This window comes from Meles meles, chromosome 19 (assembly GCF_922984935.1).
Source record: "Meles meles chromosome 19, mMelMel3.1 paternal haplotype, whole genome shotgun sequence".
NCBI classification, from domain to species: domain Eukaryota; kingdom Metazoa; phylum Chordata; class Mammalia; order Carnivora; family Mustelidae; genus Meles; species Meles meles.
The window spans coordinates 34,624-53,464 of NC_060084.1; the positions used below are offsets into that span (position 1 = coordinate 34,624).

Here is an 18,841-nt window from a genome sequence, read left to right on the forward strand (position 1 = left end):
TTCTCCTGCTAAAATAACTGGCAGCTTTATCTTTAAGGTTAACAGTGAGCACTCGAAGAGCAAGGGTTTTTTTTAATCTCACATTTCTTTGAACCATAAAGCTGACAGCAGGGACCACATAGATGCTCGTGCACAAGACCAACCACCAACCCTGCACCCACCCAAACATCGAGCCCTGCACAGATGGGCTCACAGCTTCCGGAAGCTCCCTCACTGCTCCCTCTACTCCCAGCCCCCACCCCGCACTCTTCTTGGGGGAACCTGAGAGGTCTGTGGGCCCTTAGAGGTCCGATCGGCCACTCCCTTCATGACGGCTGAGCTGGGCAAACTTTGCCTGGAATCTGACGGTCCTTCCCTGGTAAGTATTCTGGGGTTTGGAGCCCTACTTCAGGGAAACTGTGTTATGTTTCTATGTTCAAGATTTAGTAAGAGCCAGAAACACTATTCCCGTTTTATCTTCTGAAAACCAGTAGGTCTTAAACTGGCCCACCTCAGCGGACTGAGTGCCCTTATAGCTGATGCTTCATTTTTATGCAAAATACTTGCATATTATTTCAAGGTTTTTTCCTTTGATTTTCTTTATGTCTCCTTCCTTCTGATGACTTTTTTTTCTTTTTCAGTACGGAGCACTTCACAGATGTGCCTGGCATCCTCGGACAGGAAGCATGCTAATCTTCTCTGTATCATTCCACTAAGCCAGCACTACTTCTGATGACTTTGAGACCTACATTATTTAAACACGCTTTTTACTCACAAACGCCACTTCCACTTTGAGTTTAAGAATTCTCTGAGTGGCAGCACCTGAGTGCTCAGTTAGTTAAGCATCCGTCTTTGGATTTCGGATCAGGTCATGAACGGAGGGTCGGGAGATCGAGCCCTGGATGGAGCCCCACCTCGAGCCCCAATCCAGGCTCCTCACTGGGCATGAAACCTGCTTGAGATTCTCTCTCTCTATCTCTCTATCTCTCGCTCCCTCCCTCTGCCCCTCACCACCGACCCCCACCTCGTGCTCTCTCTGAAAAAAAGAAAGAAAGAAAGAAAGAAAAGAAAAGATAAAGAATTCTCAGTGGTTTTCTGATACACCTGCTCTTCCGTTTGTCGGGTTTCAAGCTTTGAGCCGTGTAGACTTTATTTGATGTCTATACCTTGTTTCGTCACACATTACTGAATTACACAGTTGTCCCCCGAATGTAATGCGATATTCATTGTACACTAAATGGTCACATCTAGCTATTGCTAAAGATGGATTCTACAAGGAAGGGCACAGATGGCCTAGGAGACCCTTCCAGGCCTGAAAGTCTGGTGGAGCAAAGAATCTTTGTGCCAGGTCCACCCTAAAGACCTGCAGTCATCTCGAGGCGCTAGGCTCAGCCTGGGCTGCAGGGGACTCTGCTCCGTCTACTGCCCTGCCCCGCCTTCACCAGCGTCTGGGTACCGAAAAGTCAAGGAAAACTGCCATACTGCGCCTGCGCGCTGCGGTTTCTTGACAGACACATACTGGACTCCGAGCAGCCAATCCCCGCGGGGTGGGGCGGGACCGTCCACAGGGGTGGGGTTCTGCCGGTGACTGACACACGCAGCTGGCCCTACGCTCCGCCCCCTTAGGCCCCTGCTGCCCGCCGATTGGAAGGACTACTTTGCTTGCAGCGCTGATTGGTGGCTTCTGCCTGACAGGGCAGTACAAGCCGGTATCTCGCCGACCACCGCGTCTCACTTCTCCCCAGGCTGGAAGCGCGCGGGGCGGCTGCGAGGGCGCCAGACCGGGGTGGGCAGTGAGGGCCTCCCGGGAGACTGACGGGAACACGGACGCCCCTGCAGTGCCCTGTGAAACCCTTCTAAACCCTGACTCTGAAACCTTCAAACCCCAGCCGGGAGACCCTGGGACGCCTCACCCTGGCTGGCTCCAGCTCCCCTCAGCCGCAGGGACGCCTCAAGGGAACCCAATTCCTCTGCCTTGGGGGGGTCCTCACAGCTCGGCGGGAGACCCCAACCCCCAAGCACCTCAGCTGCAGAAACCTCAACTCCCTCACCCAGAGAAACACTAAATCCCTAATACTTAGAGGCCCAAATCCCCCCGAGTAACACAAACCACCCTCAGCCTGAGGCACCCCCAAAACCCTCAGCCCGAGACACCCGAAATGTCCCGCCCACAGAGAGCACATCCCCCCAGCCTCAGAGACCCTGAGGACCATCAGCCTGCAAGCTCGTAAATCCCCTCGGCTCCGCAGACCCCAAGGAACCTCCACGTCCGAAAACCTAAAGGCAGTTCACCAGAGACTACGGACCTTAGAACGCGAGAGCTCTAATCTCTCGCGTCTCCGAGATCCCAAACCCTCTCAGCCTAGCGTCCTCCATCTCTCCGGCCTGAAATACCCCGAATCTTGTCCTGAGAGACTGCCAACGCCGTCAGCCTGAGGAACCCCAGATGTCCTCTGCCGGACGCCCCAGATACCCTTGACCTGAGAGACCGCAACCCCTCCCCCGAGTGAGACGGAATCCCCTCACCCCCGAGGTCTCTCTGTCCCTTGGAGATGCAGACTGCTCGCACCACGGGTTTGCAGAGTCCCCGTGGGGCACCCCGAGAAACCCTCCTGTGGGCAGTACGCCCCTCGGGCCCCGGAGCAGAGCTGTGGGCGTCCGGCAGCAGCCCCAGCCTTCAGGGACCCCCAGGCCTCCTCGGTGCTCTTCTGGCCTTGCCCCTCAGGACTCCCCGCAAGCCGCCCCCGCTGAGAAAGAAACAACAGCTAGCTCTCGTTAGGGGGTCTGTCGAGGCCAGGAGAGACCCCTCCCTGCCACCAAGACCCCAGACCTCCCCTGCATCTGCTCATCCTCTCTGGGCCCCCCCATGTTCTGGTTCTGGACCCCCGCCCAAATGGGGAAGACAGACGCGGCTCTGGGCGGTGGTCTGGGCTGCCACCCGCTCTCAGCACCTGCTTCTTCCACAGGCGCTTTGGCCTTGGCGCAGAGAGACTCATGCGGCCACTGCCGGCCTCCGAGGCCGAGCGGCGCCTGCCCGGAGGTCCCAGCACCAGGAGCCTCACCAGGCCCCCAGAGCACACCCCTGAGAGAGACTCGGGGAGAGCAGGGTGGAAGCCCACGGTGAGAGGTGTGGGAGAAGCTGGGCTCCAAGCAGGTCTGCAGGACGGTCGAGGAGGGGGTGGTGACAAGGAGCCGCTCCCTGGAGCACCACAGCCTCCCGGCCTCCACCGCGGGGGAGCCTCTCTGTGAACGCACGCAGGGCGGAGGCGCTCGCTCCTTTACAGGGTGGGGCAGGGGCACAGGCCAGAACCGGCCGGAGGCGGCTAGGGCGGCTCAGGCTGTTGGGTTAACCTGGACACCAGCGGGAGGGAGAGAGCGCTTCGCCCGCCTCACAGCAGCACCAGAGCAGTCGGGGAGCGCACTACATTTACGGGGGGCGGGGCTAGTCAGCCACTGATGGCGGCTCTCCTTCCCCAGGCCAAAGATGCTTTCAAAGACATTTCCGTGTACTTCTCCAAGGAGGAATGGACAGAGATGGGAGACTGGGAGAAAACCCGATACAGGAACGTCAAAAGGAACTACGAAGCCCTGACAGCTATAGGTGACGGGAAGTGCTGGGTGCCCATGAGCCCGGGTTAGGGTTAGGGCCTGCAGCCCTGTCGTAGGTGGCCTCTGCAGTGGCTCTGCTCCCTTCCGTGTGGACACAAATCCGGAGCGAAACTGTGTTCTTCCCCGTCGTGCAGGGCTCGCGCTGGCGGTGCAGAGCTCACCCTCGCGCTGCGCTCAGCCCCACCAGCCGAGTCACCCTGACTGGGTGCCACTGTGCTTGGTTCCTCCTTCGAGCTCTTCCCTTTGAGGACCAGAAGTCTGCTTCTTTCCAGGTCTCAGAGCCCCTCGGCCGGCTTTCATGTGTCACCGCCGGCAGGCCATCAAACCACAAGCAGATGACACTGAGGATTCGGATGAAGAATGGACGCCAAGGCAGCAAGGTGAGGGGGCCAGGGAGATGTCGGGTTTCCTCCCGAAACCCAAGGTTCAGGGCTCAGCTGCATCTCAGGAGCCAACAAAGGAAACTCTTTCCTTAAAAACATAAACTCCAGAAGGAAAACAGCATATCATAGAGTAAGAGGGTATTCATATAAAGTTTTTAAATGTGGACAATAATTATATCATTTGGAAATACACTAATAGTGTATAATAGTTGGTAAACGTATAAAAACAAAAGAAATGCCAAATTCAGAATAGTTATAAGAGAAAATGGAAAGGGTGGCAAGTGGTTTTGCTGTGTCTTGGCTAGTTATCTCTCTTTTTCTTAAGATTCCATTTATTTGAGAGAGAGAGAGAGAGCACGTGCACGAGAGACCAGGTTGGGGGAGGAGCAGACAGCAGGGAGCCTGGAGCAGGCCAATGCGGGACCCGGGGTCATGACCTGAGCTGAAGGCAAACACTTAACCAATTGAGCCACCCAGGTGCCCTATTTTTCTATTTGTCTTTACTTTTGTTTTTTAATTTTAAAATAGAAATTAGAAGTTGTAAAGATTAAAATAAAAAATAAAGAGATACAGTTGTGGCAGAATGTTAAGATAAGGCTGAATGGTGATGGATATATAGGTTTTACATATGATTCTCCACACCTTTTTATATACTTAAAATTCATCATTTTTTAAAGATTTTATTTATTTATTTGTCAGACAGAGAGAGAGAGAGAGAGAGAGAGAGCAAGCACAGGCAGACAGAGTGGCAGACAGAGGCAGAGGGAGAAGCAGGCTCCCTGCCGAGCAAGGAGCCCAATGTGGGACTCGATCCCAGGACACTGGGACCATGACCTGAGCAGAAAGCAGCTGCTTAACCCACTGAGCCACCCAGGCGCTCCTCATCTTTCTTTTAAAAAAGGCTGTTTTTCCGGGGCGCCTGGGTGACTCAGTGGGTTAAAGCCTCTGCCTTCGGCTTAGGTCATGATCCCAGGGTCCTGCGATCGAGCCCCACATCAGGCTCTCTGCTCAGCAGGGAGCCTGCTTCTTCCTCTCTCTCTGCCTGCCTCTGCCTGCTTGTGATCTCTGTCTGTCAAATAAATAAATAAAATCTTTTGAAAAAAAAAAGCTGTTTTTCCTAAACATTATTACCTAATGAAAGGGCAGTTAAAGAAACCTTAATTAGACTGTAAGTCCACCAAAGAGCTAATCTCCGTGATTCCTATTACTCAGTTATTGGATTAAATGTCTTAGAAGAGAATATGATGAACATATGTAAAGATACATCATTGTTTATGTTTATTTAATCACATACATAATGTTGTTACCCCAAAATGAGCCAGATTCTTTTTCTTATCACCCAGAGTCTTAATTCTGGATGAGGGTTTGAGATAATTATGGAAGGTCCATCTTCATTTTTCTTTAAGTTTTCATTTTAATTCGAGTTAGTTAACAAACAGTGTTGTTATATTAGTTTCAGGTATGTAATATAGTAATTAACACTTCCATGCAACCTGGGCTTATCATAATAAGTGCACTCCTTAATCCCCATAACCTATTTAACCTATTTATCCCCTCACCCACCTCCCCCCTGGTAACCGTCAGTGTGTTCTCTATAGTTCGGAATTTGTTTCTTGGTTTGCCTCTTTTTTTCCCCTTTGCTCATTTGTTTTTTGGTTTTTTTTAAGATTTTTTATTTATTTATTTGACAGAGAGAGAGATCACAAGCAGGCAGAGAGGCAGGCAGAGAGAGAGGAGGAAGCAGTCTCCCTGCAGAGCAGAGAGCCCGATGCGGGGCTCGATCCCAGGACCCTGAGATCATGACCTGAGCCAAAGGCAGCGGCTTAATCCACTGAGCCACCCAGGCGCCCCTGCTCATTTGTTTTGTTTCTTAAATTCCACATATCAGTGAGATCGTGTGGTAATTATCCTTCTCTGAACGACTTATGTCACATAGTATAATACTCTTGTTCCATCCATGTTGTTGCAAATGGCAAGATTTCATTCTTTTTTATAGCTAACATTCATATATATTATATAGAGATATAGATATATTTATATGTATATATGTATGGTATATATAACACATCTTCTTTATCCATTTGTCAGTTGGACACTTGGACTGTTTCCATAGTTTGGCTATTGGAGATGTTGATGGTATAAACACTGGGGTGGTATAAACCCTTTGAATCAGTACTTTTTTATTCTTCACGTAATATCTAGTAGTGCAATTGCTGGATCATAGGGTAGTTCTATTTTTAACTTTTCAAGGAAACTCCATTCTGTTTTCTGGAGTAGCTGCACTAATTTGCACTCTCACCAACAGTGCAAGAGGGCTCCCCTTTCTCCACATCCTCACCCTGTGTTGTTGATTTTAGTCACTGTGACAGCTGTGAGATGACATCTTTTGTAGCTTTATTTGTATTTCCCTGATGATCAGTGACAGTGAGCATCTTTTCATGTCTGTTGGCCATCTGTATGTCTTTTTTGAAAAAATGTCTATTCATGTTTTCTGTCCATTTTTTAATTGGATTATTCATTCTGGAGGTATTGAGTTTTATAAATTCTTTATATATTTTGGATAGTAGCCCTTTATCAGATATGTCATTTGTGGGGCGTCTGGGTGGCTCAGTGGGTTAAGGCCTCTGCCTTTGGCTCGGGTCATGATCCCAGGGTCCTGGGATCAAGCCCTGCATCGGGCTGTCTGCTCGGCGGGGAGCCTGCTTTCCCCTCTCTCTCTGCCTGCCTCTCTGCCTACTTGTGATCTCTGTCTGTCAAATAAATAAATAAAATCTTTAAAAAAAAAAGATATGTCATTTGCAAATACCTTCTCCCATTCTGTAGGCAGCCTTTTAATTTTCTTGGTTTCTTCCTTCACTGTGCAGAAGGTTTTCATTTCAATGTAGTCCCAGTAGTTTATTTCTGCTTGTTTCCCTTGACTCAGGAGATATATCTAGAAAGAAGTATCTGTGACCAATGGCAAAGAGGTTACTGCCTGTGCTCTCCTCCAGGATTCTTGTGGTATTAGGTCTGGCATTTAGGTCTTTAATCCATTCTGAATTTATTTTTGTGTTCGGTGTAAGGAAGTTGTCCAGTTTCATTCTCTTGCATGTTGCTGTCCGGTTTTCCCAACACCATTTGTTGAAGAGCTTTATCATTTTCTCATTGGATATTCTTTCTAACTTTGTTGAAGATCAATTGATCATATAGTTGTGGATTCACTTTTGGGCTTTCTTTTCTGTTCCATTGATCTGTGTCTATGTTTATGCTTAAACATATGATCTGTGTCTATGTTTATGGTTAAATTACTGGAGCTTTGAAATACTCGAAGTCCAGAATTGCGTTGCCTCCAGCTTTGCTTTCCTTTTTTAACGCACCTTCAGTCTTCTGCATGTGACTTTTCTATTCTCCCAGCATCATTTGTTGAAAACATTGTCCTTTCCCCATTCTATAGTCTTGGCATCCTTTACGAAGATTATTAAACTATATGGGCTTTCTATTCTGTTCCATAGATTATATGTCTGTCGTTATGCCAATAATACATTGTTTTGATTACTGTAGCCGTGTAATATGTTTTGAAATCAGAAAGTGTGAGTTCTCCAGCTTTGTTCTTCTTTCTCAAGATTGTTTTGGCTATTTGGAGTCCTCTGAAATTTCATATTAACTTTAGGATGACTTTTTCTATTTTTGCAGAAAAATACCATTGGGGTTTTGATAAGAATTGCATTGAATCTGTATATTGCTTTGTAGTGTAGACATCTTAATGGTATTAGGACCCCTAATCCATGAACGTGGGGTGTGTTTCCATTTACTTGTGTCTTCTTTAAATTCTTTCAGTAATGTTTTGTAGTTTTCAGTGTACAAATGGTACACCTCCTTGGTTAAGTTTGTTCCTAATGATTTCATTCCTTTTGGTGTTATTATAAATAAGACTGTTTTCTGAATTTCCTTTTTGGATTATTCATTGTTAGTACATACAAGTGCAGACAACTTTTTTATTAAGTTCCATTAGTCATAATATAGTACATCATTAGTATTTGATGTAGTGTTCAGTGATTCATCAGTTGTATATAACACCCAGTGCTCGTCACTTCACTTGCCATCCTTAATATCCATCACCTAGTTACCCCATCTCCCCACCCCTCTACTAATTTTCTTTAAGATTCTGTTTATTTATTTGAGAGAGAGAGTGTGTGCATACACGTTAGGGGGAGTGGCAGATGGAGATGGAAAGGCAGAGACTCTTTTTTTTAAGTTTTTTATTTTTTATTAACATATAATGTATTATTAGCCCCAGGGGTACAGGTCTGTGAATTGCCAGGTTTACACCCTTCACAGCACTCACCATAGCACACACCCTCCCCAATGTCCATAACCCAGCCACCCTAGCCCTACCCCCTCCCCCAAAGCCTTAGTTTGTTTTGTGAGATTCAGAGTCTCCCTCCCAATCCCATCTTGTTTCATGTTTTCCTTCCCTGCCCCCCCGAAACCCCTCACTTTGCCTCTCAAAGTCCACAGATCAGGGAGATCATATGATAATTGTCTTTCTCTGATTGACTTATTTCACTCAGTGTAAGAAAGGCAGAGACTCTTAAGGAGACTCTGTGCTGAGCACAGAGCCCAACATAGGGCTTGATCACAACTCCAGGATCACAACCAGAGCCAAAACCAAGAGTCAGACACTCAGCTGACTGAGCCACTCAGGCAACCTAAATGCAACAAATTTTTTAGTGTTAATTTTGTACCCTGAAGCTTTGCTGAATTCATTTGTTTGTTCTCACAGGTTTTGTGTGTGTGTGTGTGTGTGTGTGTGTGTGGAATCTTTAGAATTTTCCACATTTAAGATCATGTCATCTGTGAACAAACAAAATTTTACCTCTTTCTTTCCAAAATGCATGTTTTGTTTTTTTTTTTTCCGAATACCCTGGCTAGGACTTCCAGTACTGTGTTGAATAGAAGTAGTGAGAGTGGACATCCTTGCATTGTTCTTGATCTTAAAGGAAAAACTTTCAGTTTTTAACTGTAGAGTGTGATGTGGGAGATAGACTTTTTTATTATGGTGAAGTAATTTCTTTCAATTCTCAGTTTATTGAGTATTTTTGCCATAGAAGTTCCTGGCATATGTTTTAATATGTGTAATAGATAACTTATGAACATAGGATGAAGCATAAATGAGGTTTTGTGTATTTTTTTTTACATTTTAGGTAGATTAGTTCATGCCACCAGTAGCAGCACGGGCTGTGATGATACCTCAGAAACCATTTTCTAATCACCCCTTGGTAATCCACATACTCACCACTCCCTGGTTAAGAAATCTGTGTCTCTAGTAAGAGCCTCTAGAGTCTGGAAACATTTACCAACCAGAACACTGATTTCTCATCACTTTATAGTCAGACCTTCTTGGGTGGCATTCAGAATGGAGCAGAGTAAACACCAGAAGGTGAGTATTTCCCAAAACCTGTTGATAAGAAAATCTTTCTCATGGATTTAAACACAGGTGAGAGTAGGAGCTGATGCCTTCCTTTCCTGATCTCTTTAGCACAATATCCAATATCTTCATCACTTTAATAGCTAATAAAAACAGCAATGATATTAGCTACCACTTGTTTTATTTTCACTGCGCTTCAGACTTTGAACATTCACATGAATAAACTTACTTAAACCTTACAACAACCCTATGAGGTGGGTACTATAAATATCACCATTTATAGATGAGCAAATTGAGACAAAGACATGTTTGAATATATACCTGAGATCATAGGACCAGTGGTAGTGCAGTCTAATCCCAAGCTCCTTCTCTAAACCACTTATAAGCTCATTAAAACTTTCAGAGTTTTGGGGGCACCTGGAGGGCTCAGTGGGTTAAAGCCTCTGCCTTCGGCTCAGGTCATGATCCCAGGGTCCTGGGATGGAGCCCCACATCAGGCTCTCTGCTCAGTGGGGAGCCTTCCTCCTTCTCTCTCTCTGCCTGCCTCTCTGTCTACTTGTCTGTCAAATAAATAAATAAAATCTTAAAAAAAAAAAAACTTTCAGAGTTTTGTAAAATTTCCAACATTCATTTGATGATTTCAACCTCAGTTCTTTTCTATTATGCTAAAGTGAGAGATGAGCTAAGACCCTCTAAATAAGAGCAGCTTACAAATATACTAGCAATTCATACACTGGATGATCCCAGATGCAGAAGATACACTCCCCCTCCCCCACTGAGAGCCTCCCATTCTAATAAGAGGAAGTATCTCCCAGCCCTGAGTAGTTTCAGGTTTACTGATTGAGAATTACCAATAAAGTGACTTCAAGATTTCATATAGGTGGCATAATATTTGTTAGAAACTCCAGATAGGTATCTGGAACTGATCTAAAATGTTCATACTTGTAGGAGGAAACAACTGCTTCCTCTGAGCTCTCATTAGACAACTCTCATTTTGTTCGGAATTATTGGTGTAGACTGCCTCCACACTGCAAGCTCTTTCTTCTCAGAAGTCCCAGGCCCAGCTTAAGGCACCAGAGGGCCCCTCAATGTTTTCTGCATGAGTAATTCTGCATTAAACAAAAAATAAAAAGTTCAAGGAATGCTAAAAATAATATCTGTGATTTAGATTTTGAACATGGGCACAGCTGAGGGGGTAAATTGTAACCTCTTATTCTGAGTATATTAAATACCTCAGCAAACAATTTGATGATCATGATAATATTTTCGGTTTTCTACAACATTAAGAATTAGTATATATACCAGTTCATGGATCAGGAAACTGAAGAGAGCTAGCCGGTGTTACAACCTTATTCCAACAAAATTGACAGGAACCAGCTAATCTAATTACAAATAGTCTTTCCTGGATATGGCAAATGGCAACTTCAGCATCCTTTTTTTTTCCTTTTTTTTTCCTTTTTTTTTTTTTTTTAGTGTTTAGATACATTTCTGCCAACCCCTTGTCTTCATCCCGTCTCTCTACTCATGTCATCTCATTTTCCAGTTGTGTGCGGTCCCCTCCGTTTGCCTCCATTTCCTCCTCCATTAAATATCCACTAGTTTATAGTTCTCCTCTTTTCCTCTGTGAGCCCTCATCACCTTCTATCTCACTATCACAGAGGATAGTGATTCTCCAACTAGTCTTCCCAAGTAATCTCCCTCCCTCACTCTCACTTTTATGGAAAATTTTGAGAAATTTAAAGGGAAAGAGCCTTAAGCCATGGGTTCTAGTCTCGAATTTGATACCCACACACGTCCTTTCTTTTCCCTCTAGTATTCAGACTCTCTAGGTGTTCCCAAGGGTTGTTGAAGTACTAACTAAAGTAATGCATGTGAAAACACACCATAAGCCTTAAAGGACTAAAGAAATGCATGTTGTCTTCTAATATGTGACTCTCACATTGAAGGGAATACCCAGAGCACCATTAAGTAACGAATCTAGTTTGAAGGAATTATCAGAAAAAGCAAAGTTGCTGGACACAAGTGGCTCAGAGCAGGGCCAGAAACCAGTGTCCCTTCCTGGAGAAGCAAGTACCTCTGGACATCACTCCCTACGAAAACTGGGTAAGAAAAAATAATATGGGGATTTTTAGTCCCTCTAAGTTCTCCAGAAAGGTTGATGAATACAACGTAGGTATGTGGGACAGACTTTGGCTAGGCCTGGGTTTAAGCTAGACTTACCTGAGACCTGTAGTTAGCATTGAAGCCTTGGACAAATCTTATAAATTCTCTGAGCTCCTGAATGCTAATCTGTAGAAGATAAAGATGTATAGTTTATATATTGTTTGAAAACATTAATTTAACATAAAATAATTGACCCATGCAAGTTGTCCAATAAATCCCTCGGTGATAATAAAGACCATACTTTCTTGGTGTTGAAGGCCCAGGCCCTTGTTCAATGCCTGACATGTAATGTGCCCTCAACAATTATTTTCTGAATGAAGAAATATGTGAATGAACCATTTTCTAAGAGGAAAGATTACAAAGATTAACCCGATAATGGCGAAAAAAGTAAAATTGAATTAGCCATCTCTAGTCCGTATGGAATCTTACACTCTGAATAGTTTGGGGATGGCAGAGAACAGAGTAGGACAGGTAATAATTTATCGGAGGACATGTTATGTTTTCTGACAAAACAGGGACTAACACTCCAGACCCCACCAACCTCACTCACACATTCTTTCCCAACTCAGAACTCAGGAAAAAAGATGTTGAAGTAAAGATGTATAGTCTACGAGAAAGAAAGAGCCTTGCGTACCAGGAGGTCAGCGAGCCCCAGGATGATGACTACCTCTGTAAGTGGCCATCTTGGCCCACTCTCAAAGGAACTTGTTCTCTCCTGGTACCGTAACTGAGTCTTGTCTTCGGGTCCCCAAATCATCCCCTCCCTCTAGTGAATGGGAGTACAAGGTAGGGGCCAAACGACGTGAGTGTTGCGCTCTTTCTGAAGCTGCTCAAGTCCAGGAACATGCAAAACCCTTCCCTAACCCTGTTGCTCTCGCCTCCAGATTGTGAGAAGTGTCAGAACTTCTTCATTGACAGCTGTGCTATTCACGGGCCCCCTACATTTGTAAAGGACAGTGCAGTGGCTAAGGGGCAACCCAACCGTTCAGCCCTCACTCTGCCCCCCGGACTGAGAATCAGACCATCAGGCATCCCTCAGGCTGGGCTTGGAGTGTGGAATGAAGCATCTGATCTGCCACTGGGGCTACACTTTGGCCCCTATGAGGGCCAGATCACAGAAGACGAAGAGGCGGCCAACAGCGGATACTCCTGGTTGGTGAGAACCGTCACCTCTCCCCCCACCCTCTGGCTTCCCACAGCCCTCCTGTGGATTGGGAGGACGTCACCTTTTATGTGGATGGGGGTTATAACATGGCTAGCTCTGTGTACTGAGTGGACTTTGCACGAACCTGGAGTTCCGACTTAAAGATCAGAGGGTAAGAGGAGGCATAATCATACAGACACAAACAGGCTCCTCCTTTGTGAGACCCCTGCCCTGAATTGACAAAGTGGCCCAGATGTGTAGGTGATGACTAAGGAGAACATCATGTGGTCATACTGGGGACTGACCCCATGCAGGCTGGAGAGCCCAGACCGCAGGAGAGTAAAATAATCCCTCTATTACCTCCCCACCAAAAAAAAAAAAAAAAAAAAAGTCTTGAATTTCCATTTATCAAACTCAGATCACCAAAGGAAGAAACTGCTATGAGTACGTAGATGGAAAGGATAACTCTTGGGCCAACTGGATGAGGTAAGGCCAACAGGGCTCTGGCTTCCGGAGAACACATTCACCCTCACAAACCCATTCTCCTTTCCTTCTTGTCATGCCCCCTCAATGGTCTCCCTCAATCCTCTGTTCCGCATTTTTCTCCTTATAATGCTCTTTCACTTCGAGTGACAGTTTTGGTAAAAAGGAGCTAAGAACACAGTATAGGTCCTCAAAATATGCTAGATAAAATTTGAACCCTGGAAAAACCCCTGAGGAGCCCAGACTCATGAGGAACACTGGATTCACACTTTAATTTACCAACTCAGCATCCATAAGCACTTACTATGTTCCACAGTGGAGCTCATTACTTACACATGTTATGCAACCCATGTCCTGTGGAAGACACACTGCAGATAGACAGTAGAGAATTGGCTTTACGAACATTTAACTATAATCTCCCTATTTTTCAAGGGAACGCAGTGTAGGGATAACCTAGAACAAGGGACCTTTAATACATGAGGGCAGCAGCTCTTCCTAGCCTCAGTTCTAGTAGAACTGGTTCTGAGCCTGTGTAAAAATGGGCTACAGAATGGCCACAGGCCTCTGCACTTCATGATCCAGCCCCTTTCCTTGAGGGGCTCACATGTTAGCAGGGGATGCATTATGGGAATAAAATATTGTTTTTCTTTCTTGTTGTGCAAGACAGAGCTCCAAGGTTCTGTGGGAACTTGGGGGATGCATGCTTCAGACACGGTGTGGGGACATTGGAGAAAGGCCTCTCGAAGGAAGATAGATTTGGGCTGAGTATGGAATGATGTGTAGTGGTCTAGAAGCGGAGTCCATGACCAAACACCATGCTATAAAACAGAACTTAATTCAGAGTTTAGAGAAACTAGATGTCACTGGGCTTTGTGACCAATCAAAGTGACGGTGAGTCTGGAGTTGGGATTTGAAAAATGGTTAAGCAGGCAAAGGGGAGAGGCTTGTAGGCAGACTGAGGGCAGTGAGCAGAACTTAGAGATGGGAATTCATATGCTGTTTTGACAGAGGCTTGAGTATGAGCAGGGCATTCCCAGAGGAGCAGTGGGGAGTGGGCGGCGTAATAGCATGGAGGCCTTCAGGTGGTGGGAACTTACCTCCTCTGGTCCTCTTTCCCAGGTACGTGAACTGTGCCAGGGATGATGAGGAGCAGAACCTAGTGGCCTTTCAGTATCGCAGGCAGATCTTCTACCGAACCTGCCGGGTCATCAGGCCAGGCTGCGAACTGCTGGTCTGGTACGGGGACGAGTACGGCCAGGAGCTGGGCATCAAGTGGGGAAGCAAGTGGAAGAGCGAGCTCGCGGCAGCAAAAGGCGGGCACCACTGCTCTTCAGAACAGAAAGAAAAGGAAGATTTCTCCTTGGCAGTTTCCACAGCCCAACTCTCAGGTAGAGTAAACCCTGTCTAAAGCCAACGCAGTTGCAATTCTGATGCTTCAGACATAATTCGGAATTCACAGGCATGGGACTCTTAGGAACATTTTTTTCATTTTTAATTTCTGTTCTGATTTCTTAAATACTTCACACACAAAATATATAATAGAATATACCAATAAAAAATTGTAGAGGCAAAAAACAAGTTTTCAAGCACCTACCAGCTCTCTTACCAAGGCAGTTTCTTCTGCCCTTTTAGCTCTTTCTTCTTGATTTGCTCCATATTTCTTTTTTTTTTTTTTTTGGCTCCATATTTCTAAATGATATCTGTGTGTTAGTGTTACTCACCCATAATTCAGGTAGCTGTCATGGGAGTCCCTATTCTGTGCCAGACAGGCTTCCAGGACTGAACAAGGTTTTCGGAGTCACTGCTCATCAGCAGCTGATGACTGAATGAACGAGGGAAACATGTGCACATAGGTATGCGTGTGCATCACAGCACACAACAATTAGTGCTTTGAAAATCAAGCTAGTCCTCAGAAAGTGTCTGGGGACCGATGTGAGGGGAGGGTGAGTGCAACAGAGCTTGGATAGGGAAGGGCTCTCCCAGGAGGTAACATCTGAGGTGTGCAAACACCTGTGAGCAAAGGATTCCAGGCAAAGGGGGTCCACCTGGACAGCTGCCCCAAGGCACAAGAGAGGTGGGTGTGTGTGGTATGTGGCTGAGAACCCCCCCGGATAGAGGAAGCATAGAGGTCAAGAATGGAGGTCAGAGAGATCCACAGACTTCCTAGAGCCTAGGGTCCACGCTGGCACACTGGGGGTTTTCCTGACTGAGATGAAACAATTGTGCAGTTTCCAACTGGCAAGTGGTGTGTTCTGTTTTAAGATGATCCTATGGTTAATTTTGGAGAAAGATTGCAGTGGGGAATCCCCTCCAAGATTACCTCATCTCTAAGTGAGAGAAGATGGCGGATCGGCAGAAGATGGATGGCGTTGGGGGTATATATATCCCCGTAACTGGTTGGGAAAATATTTTGAAACAGGACTTCCTATTGTATTTGAAATGGGCTAAGACTGAAGGAAATAAATACAGTATGAAGGGTATATTTTTATATTATGATTTGTGGAAAACTAAAAAAGAAGCAATTTACAATGTAGTTGGGGCAGCAGGAGCCAGAGCCCTTTAGGCCGTGAGACCTGCACAAGTGTCTCGTTCAGTCTCTATCCCACTTTCTACTAGAGATCCAGACACACACTGGTCCTCAGTTAAAATGTCTTTTGAAATGGGAGACTCGGGTTCGTGTTCACTCACACATTCCATTGAAGCCACCCAGAGAGTTGTTGCCTCTCAAGGAAATGAAATCACTGCAAACGCTGTCACAGACCCATACAACTTAGAAGGTGCTTGTATGTGGGGAAAGTTCACTGTCTGTCCATCTAGATAAGGAGGGAAGCTGCCTCTGACGCTACTTGAAGGTACCTAGTCCGGGTGATACATAGAAAAGCCCCTCGGTATGGGCTTTAGGATTTCTGAGGAGGATGTAGTGAGTAAAAACGGAACGGAAGAGTGAAGGAACCCTTGGCAGGAGACAGAGCTTGCATTGTCAACACAATAAAAATGAGTACCAGGGTGGCCTTACCAGGATGTAACGCATACAGCATAGCCAGTTGTGTCAACATCTACCTGACCAAAAATTTCCTTTTTCAGCAGAACCAAAGCCAGAGATACATCCCTGTCCTTCGTGCACTCTGGCCTTCTCCAGTCAGAAATTCCTCCGCCAACATTTGGAATGCAGTCACCCTTCTCAGATCCTCCCACGAATTTCTGCAAGAGAACGTTTCCAGCCAGAGGATCCCTGCCCAGGGGAACAAAATCACCAGCAGCAGCAACATTCTGATCCGCAGAGCTGGAATGACAAAGCTAAAGGTCAAGAGGTCAAAGAAAGTTTCAAACCTTTGCTTGAAAGTATAAGGCAGAGAAATTCAAGAGCCTTTCCCACCCCATGCAAAGGACAAACAGGGTGTGAGGGAATGGTGGAGGAAGAGCCCAGCACAGGCCAGAAACTGAATCCAGAGGAGACAGGAAAATTACTCATGGGGGTAGGAATGTCAAGAATTATAAGAGTCAAGTATAGAGGCAGTGGACAAGGCTTTGATGATAGGTCACATCTCAGCAGACACCACAGAACACACAAAGAGAAGAAGCCCTCTGTTGGCAAGGAGCTGAGGAGAGAGTTCATTCGTAAGTCAGTCCTTGTTACACAACAGAGGACACACACACGGGAGAAGCCCTACGTTTGCAGGGAGTGTGGGCGAGGCTTTACACGGAGGTCAGTTCTCATCACACACCAGAGGACACACACAGGGGAGAAGCCCTACGTTTGCAGGGAGTGTGGGCGAGGCTTTACATGGAGGTCAGTTCTCATCAGACACCAGAGGACACACACAGGGGAGAAGCCCTACGTTTGCAGGGAGTGTGGGCGAGGCTTTACGGGGAGGTCAAATCTCATCAGACACCAGAGGACACACACAGGGGAGAAGCCCTACGTTTGCAGGGAGTGTGGGCGAGGCTTTACGGGGAGGTCAAATCTCATCACACACCAGAGGACACACACAGGGGAGAAGCCCTACGTTTGCAGGGAGTGTGGGCGAGGCTTTACGGGGAGGTCAAATCTCATCAGACACCAGAGGACACACACAGGGGAGAAGCCCTACGTTTGCAGGGAGTGTGGGCGAGGCTTTACACAGAGATCAGTTCTCATCAGACACCAGAGGACACACACAGGGGAGAAGCCCTACGTTTGCAGGGAGTGTGGGCGAGGCTTTACACAGAGGTCAAATCTCATCACACACCAGAGAACACACACAGAGGCTTTACCAATAAATTGCATCTCCACGACCAGAGGAAAAATGTAGCCACCACACACTACATACCCCAGCTCTGAGGGAGGTTCAGAGGAAGCCTACTGAGCCCTTACACCCTAAGAATATAATGAGAGCACATATAACTGATTAAAGAAATTCTCTACTTTTGGGACAACAGATGAGGTACACAAACGGGAAGGGTCCTTAAGTGCTCTGGAGATGTCAACACCAATCCCCTCCATGGCTTTTTGCCCTCCTGTTCTAATAAATTTTATGTTCATAAGAATCTGAAGTCCACACCATGCACCTCATTCCCCTCTTATCACTGAAAGCAGAAGGCTCCAGGAGGGCGAGAAGACTCCTATTTTTGGTCCATATCTCCACGGGAAGATTCAACCCCTGGAAAGGAGTAAGTCAGGAGTGAATCTAGTTAGAGCACTGAAGAACCGATTTCTGGGCCAGGGAGAGAAATCAGGGATTTGACACGGACTCATCAGGGAACAGAATTCTCTGGTCTCTTGGGATGTGTGGTGTTTTCTCCTCATAGACCCCTGCCCTCTGCTGCCACCCTCCTCACCTGGCTTCTGCTGACTCCTCTCCAGGTTTCCTCCCACCTTTGCAGCCTCAGAGGTGAATACGTATGTGTACATATGCGTACCTGTGCGTGTGCACATCTGTGTGCCTGGCTCCGTCTGGGACCCTCCTCTCTCTCACGCTCTCCTTGCGACTGGCGTCGCCTGTGCACAGCAGACAGAATCCATACCAGACTGGAGTGGGTTCGAGTCTCAGCTCTGCCCTCACCAGCCATGTGACTTAGGGCAAGATTCTCCACTTCTGCGTAACCGTTTCATCATCTGAAGAATGGGAACGGTAACTCCAGCCTTCAGGCTGGATGGTCCAAGCTGAGTAAGCACGGGCACGACCCAGCGCAGAGATGCTGAGAACGCAAGTCCCTCCCGCTTTGTTGTTCTCACGCAACGTTCAAGGGCCATGTCTTCAAGGGCATTAGTGCTGCATGGGGGAGGACAGAGAGAGCCCAGGGGCCAGGGAGCCAGAATCAGGGGCTGGTCAGGTACCACTGCTTTCTCTGCACAGACTCAGCTATCCTGAGAAGGAGGGGTGAGGTCAGGGATGCAAACTGGGGGGGGGGGGGGGGTCCATCTCCCTCCGGGCCGCTGCCCTCCCCACCCAGCCTGAGCAGCTCAGAACCCCACAACACTGGCAGGCAGTACAGACAGTAACCTGTGAAACCAGACCCTCACCCACCGCTTGCTGAGAACAGACTCTAGGCTCCGCATCTGTAGGAAATGGACACCCCGTGAGTCCCTGAGCCCCTCCCTGCCCCATCCACACACAGCACCCACGAAGCCCGCGCTCAGTTTCTGCAGCACACCTCCCTCGCACCCGGGCCCCTGCTAGCTTAATGCGTTCG

The 18,841-nt window shown here is 46.9% G+C and overlaps 1 protein-coding gene and 1 pseudogene across 1 annotated transcript; one reads left to right on the forward strand and one right to left on the reverse strand.

The window, feature by feature from the left end:
- Positions 1-615: 615 nt before the first annotated feature.
- LOC123931936 lies at positions 616-712 on the reverse strand (annotated as a pseudogene).
- Positions 713-2,945: 2,233 nt separating this feature from the next.
- On the forward strand, positions 2,946-16,516 carry PRDM7 (PR/SET domain 7; the record flags this gene model as incomplete). Its single annotated transcript, XM_045988016.1, has 10 exons — positions 2,946-3,099; positions 3,457-3,580; positions 3,861-3,968; positions 9,341-9,390; positions 11,325-11,481; positions 12,111-12,212; positions 12,426-12,697; positions 13,104-13,171; positions 14,288-14,556; positions 16,188-16,516. Coding segments are annotated over 10 exons (1,633 nt in total), but the record flags the coding sequence as incomplete, so codon positions are not given.
- Positions 16,517-18,841: the final 2,325 nt, after the last annotated feature.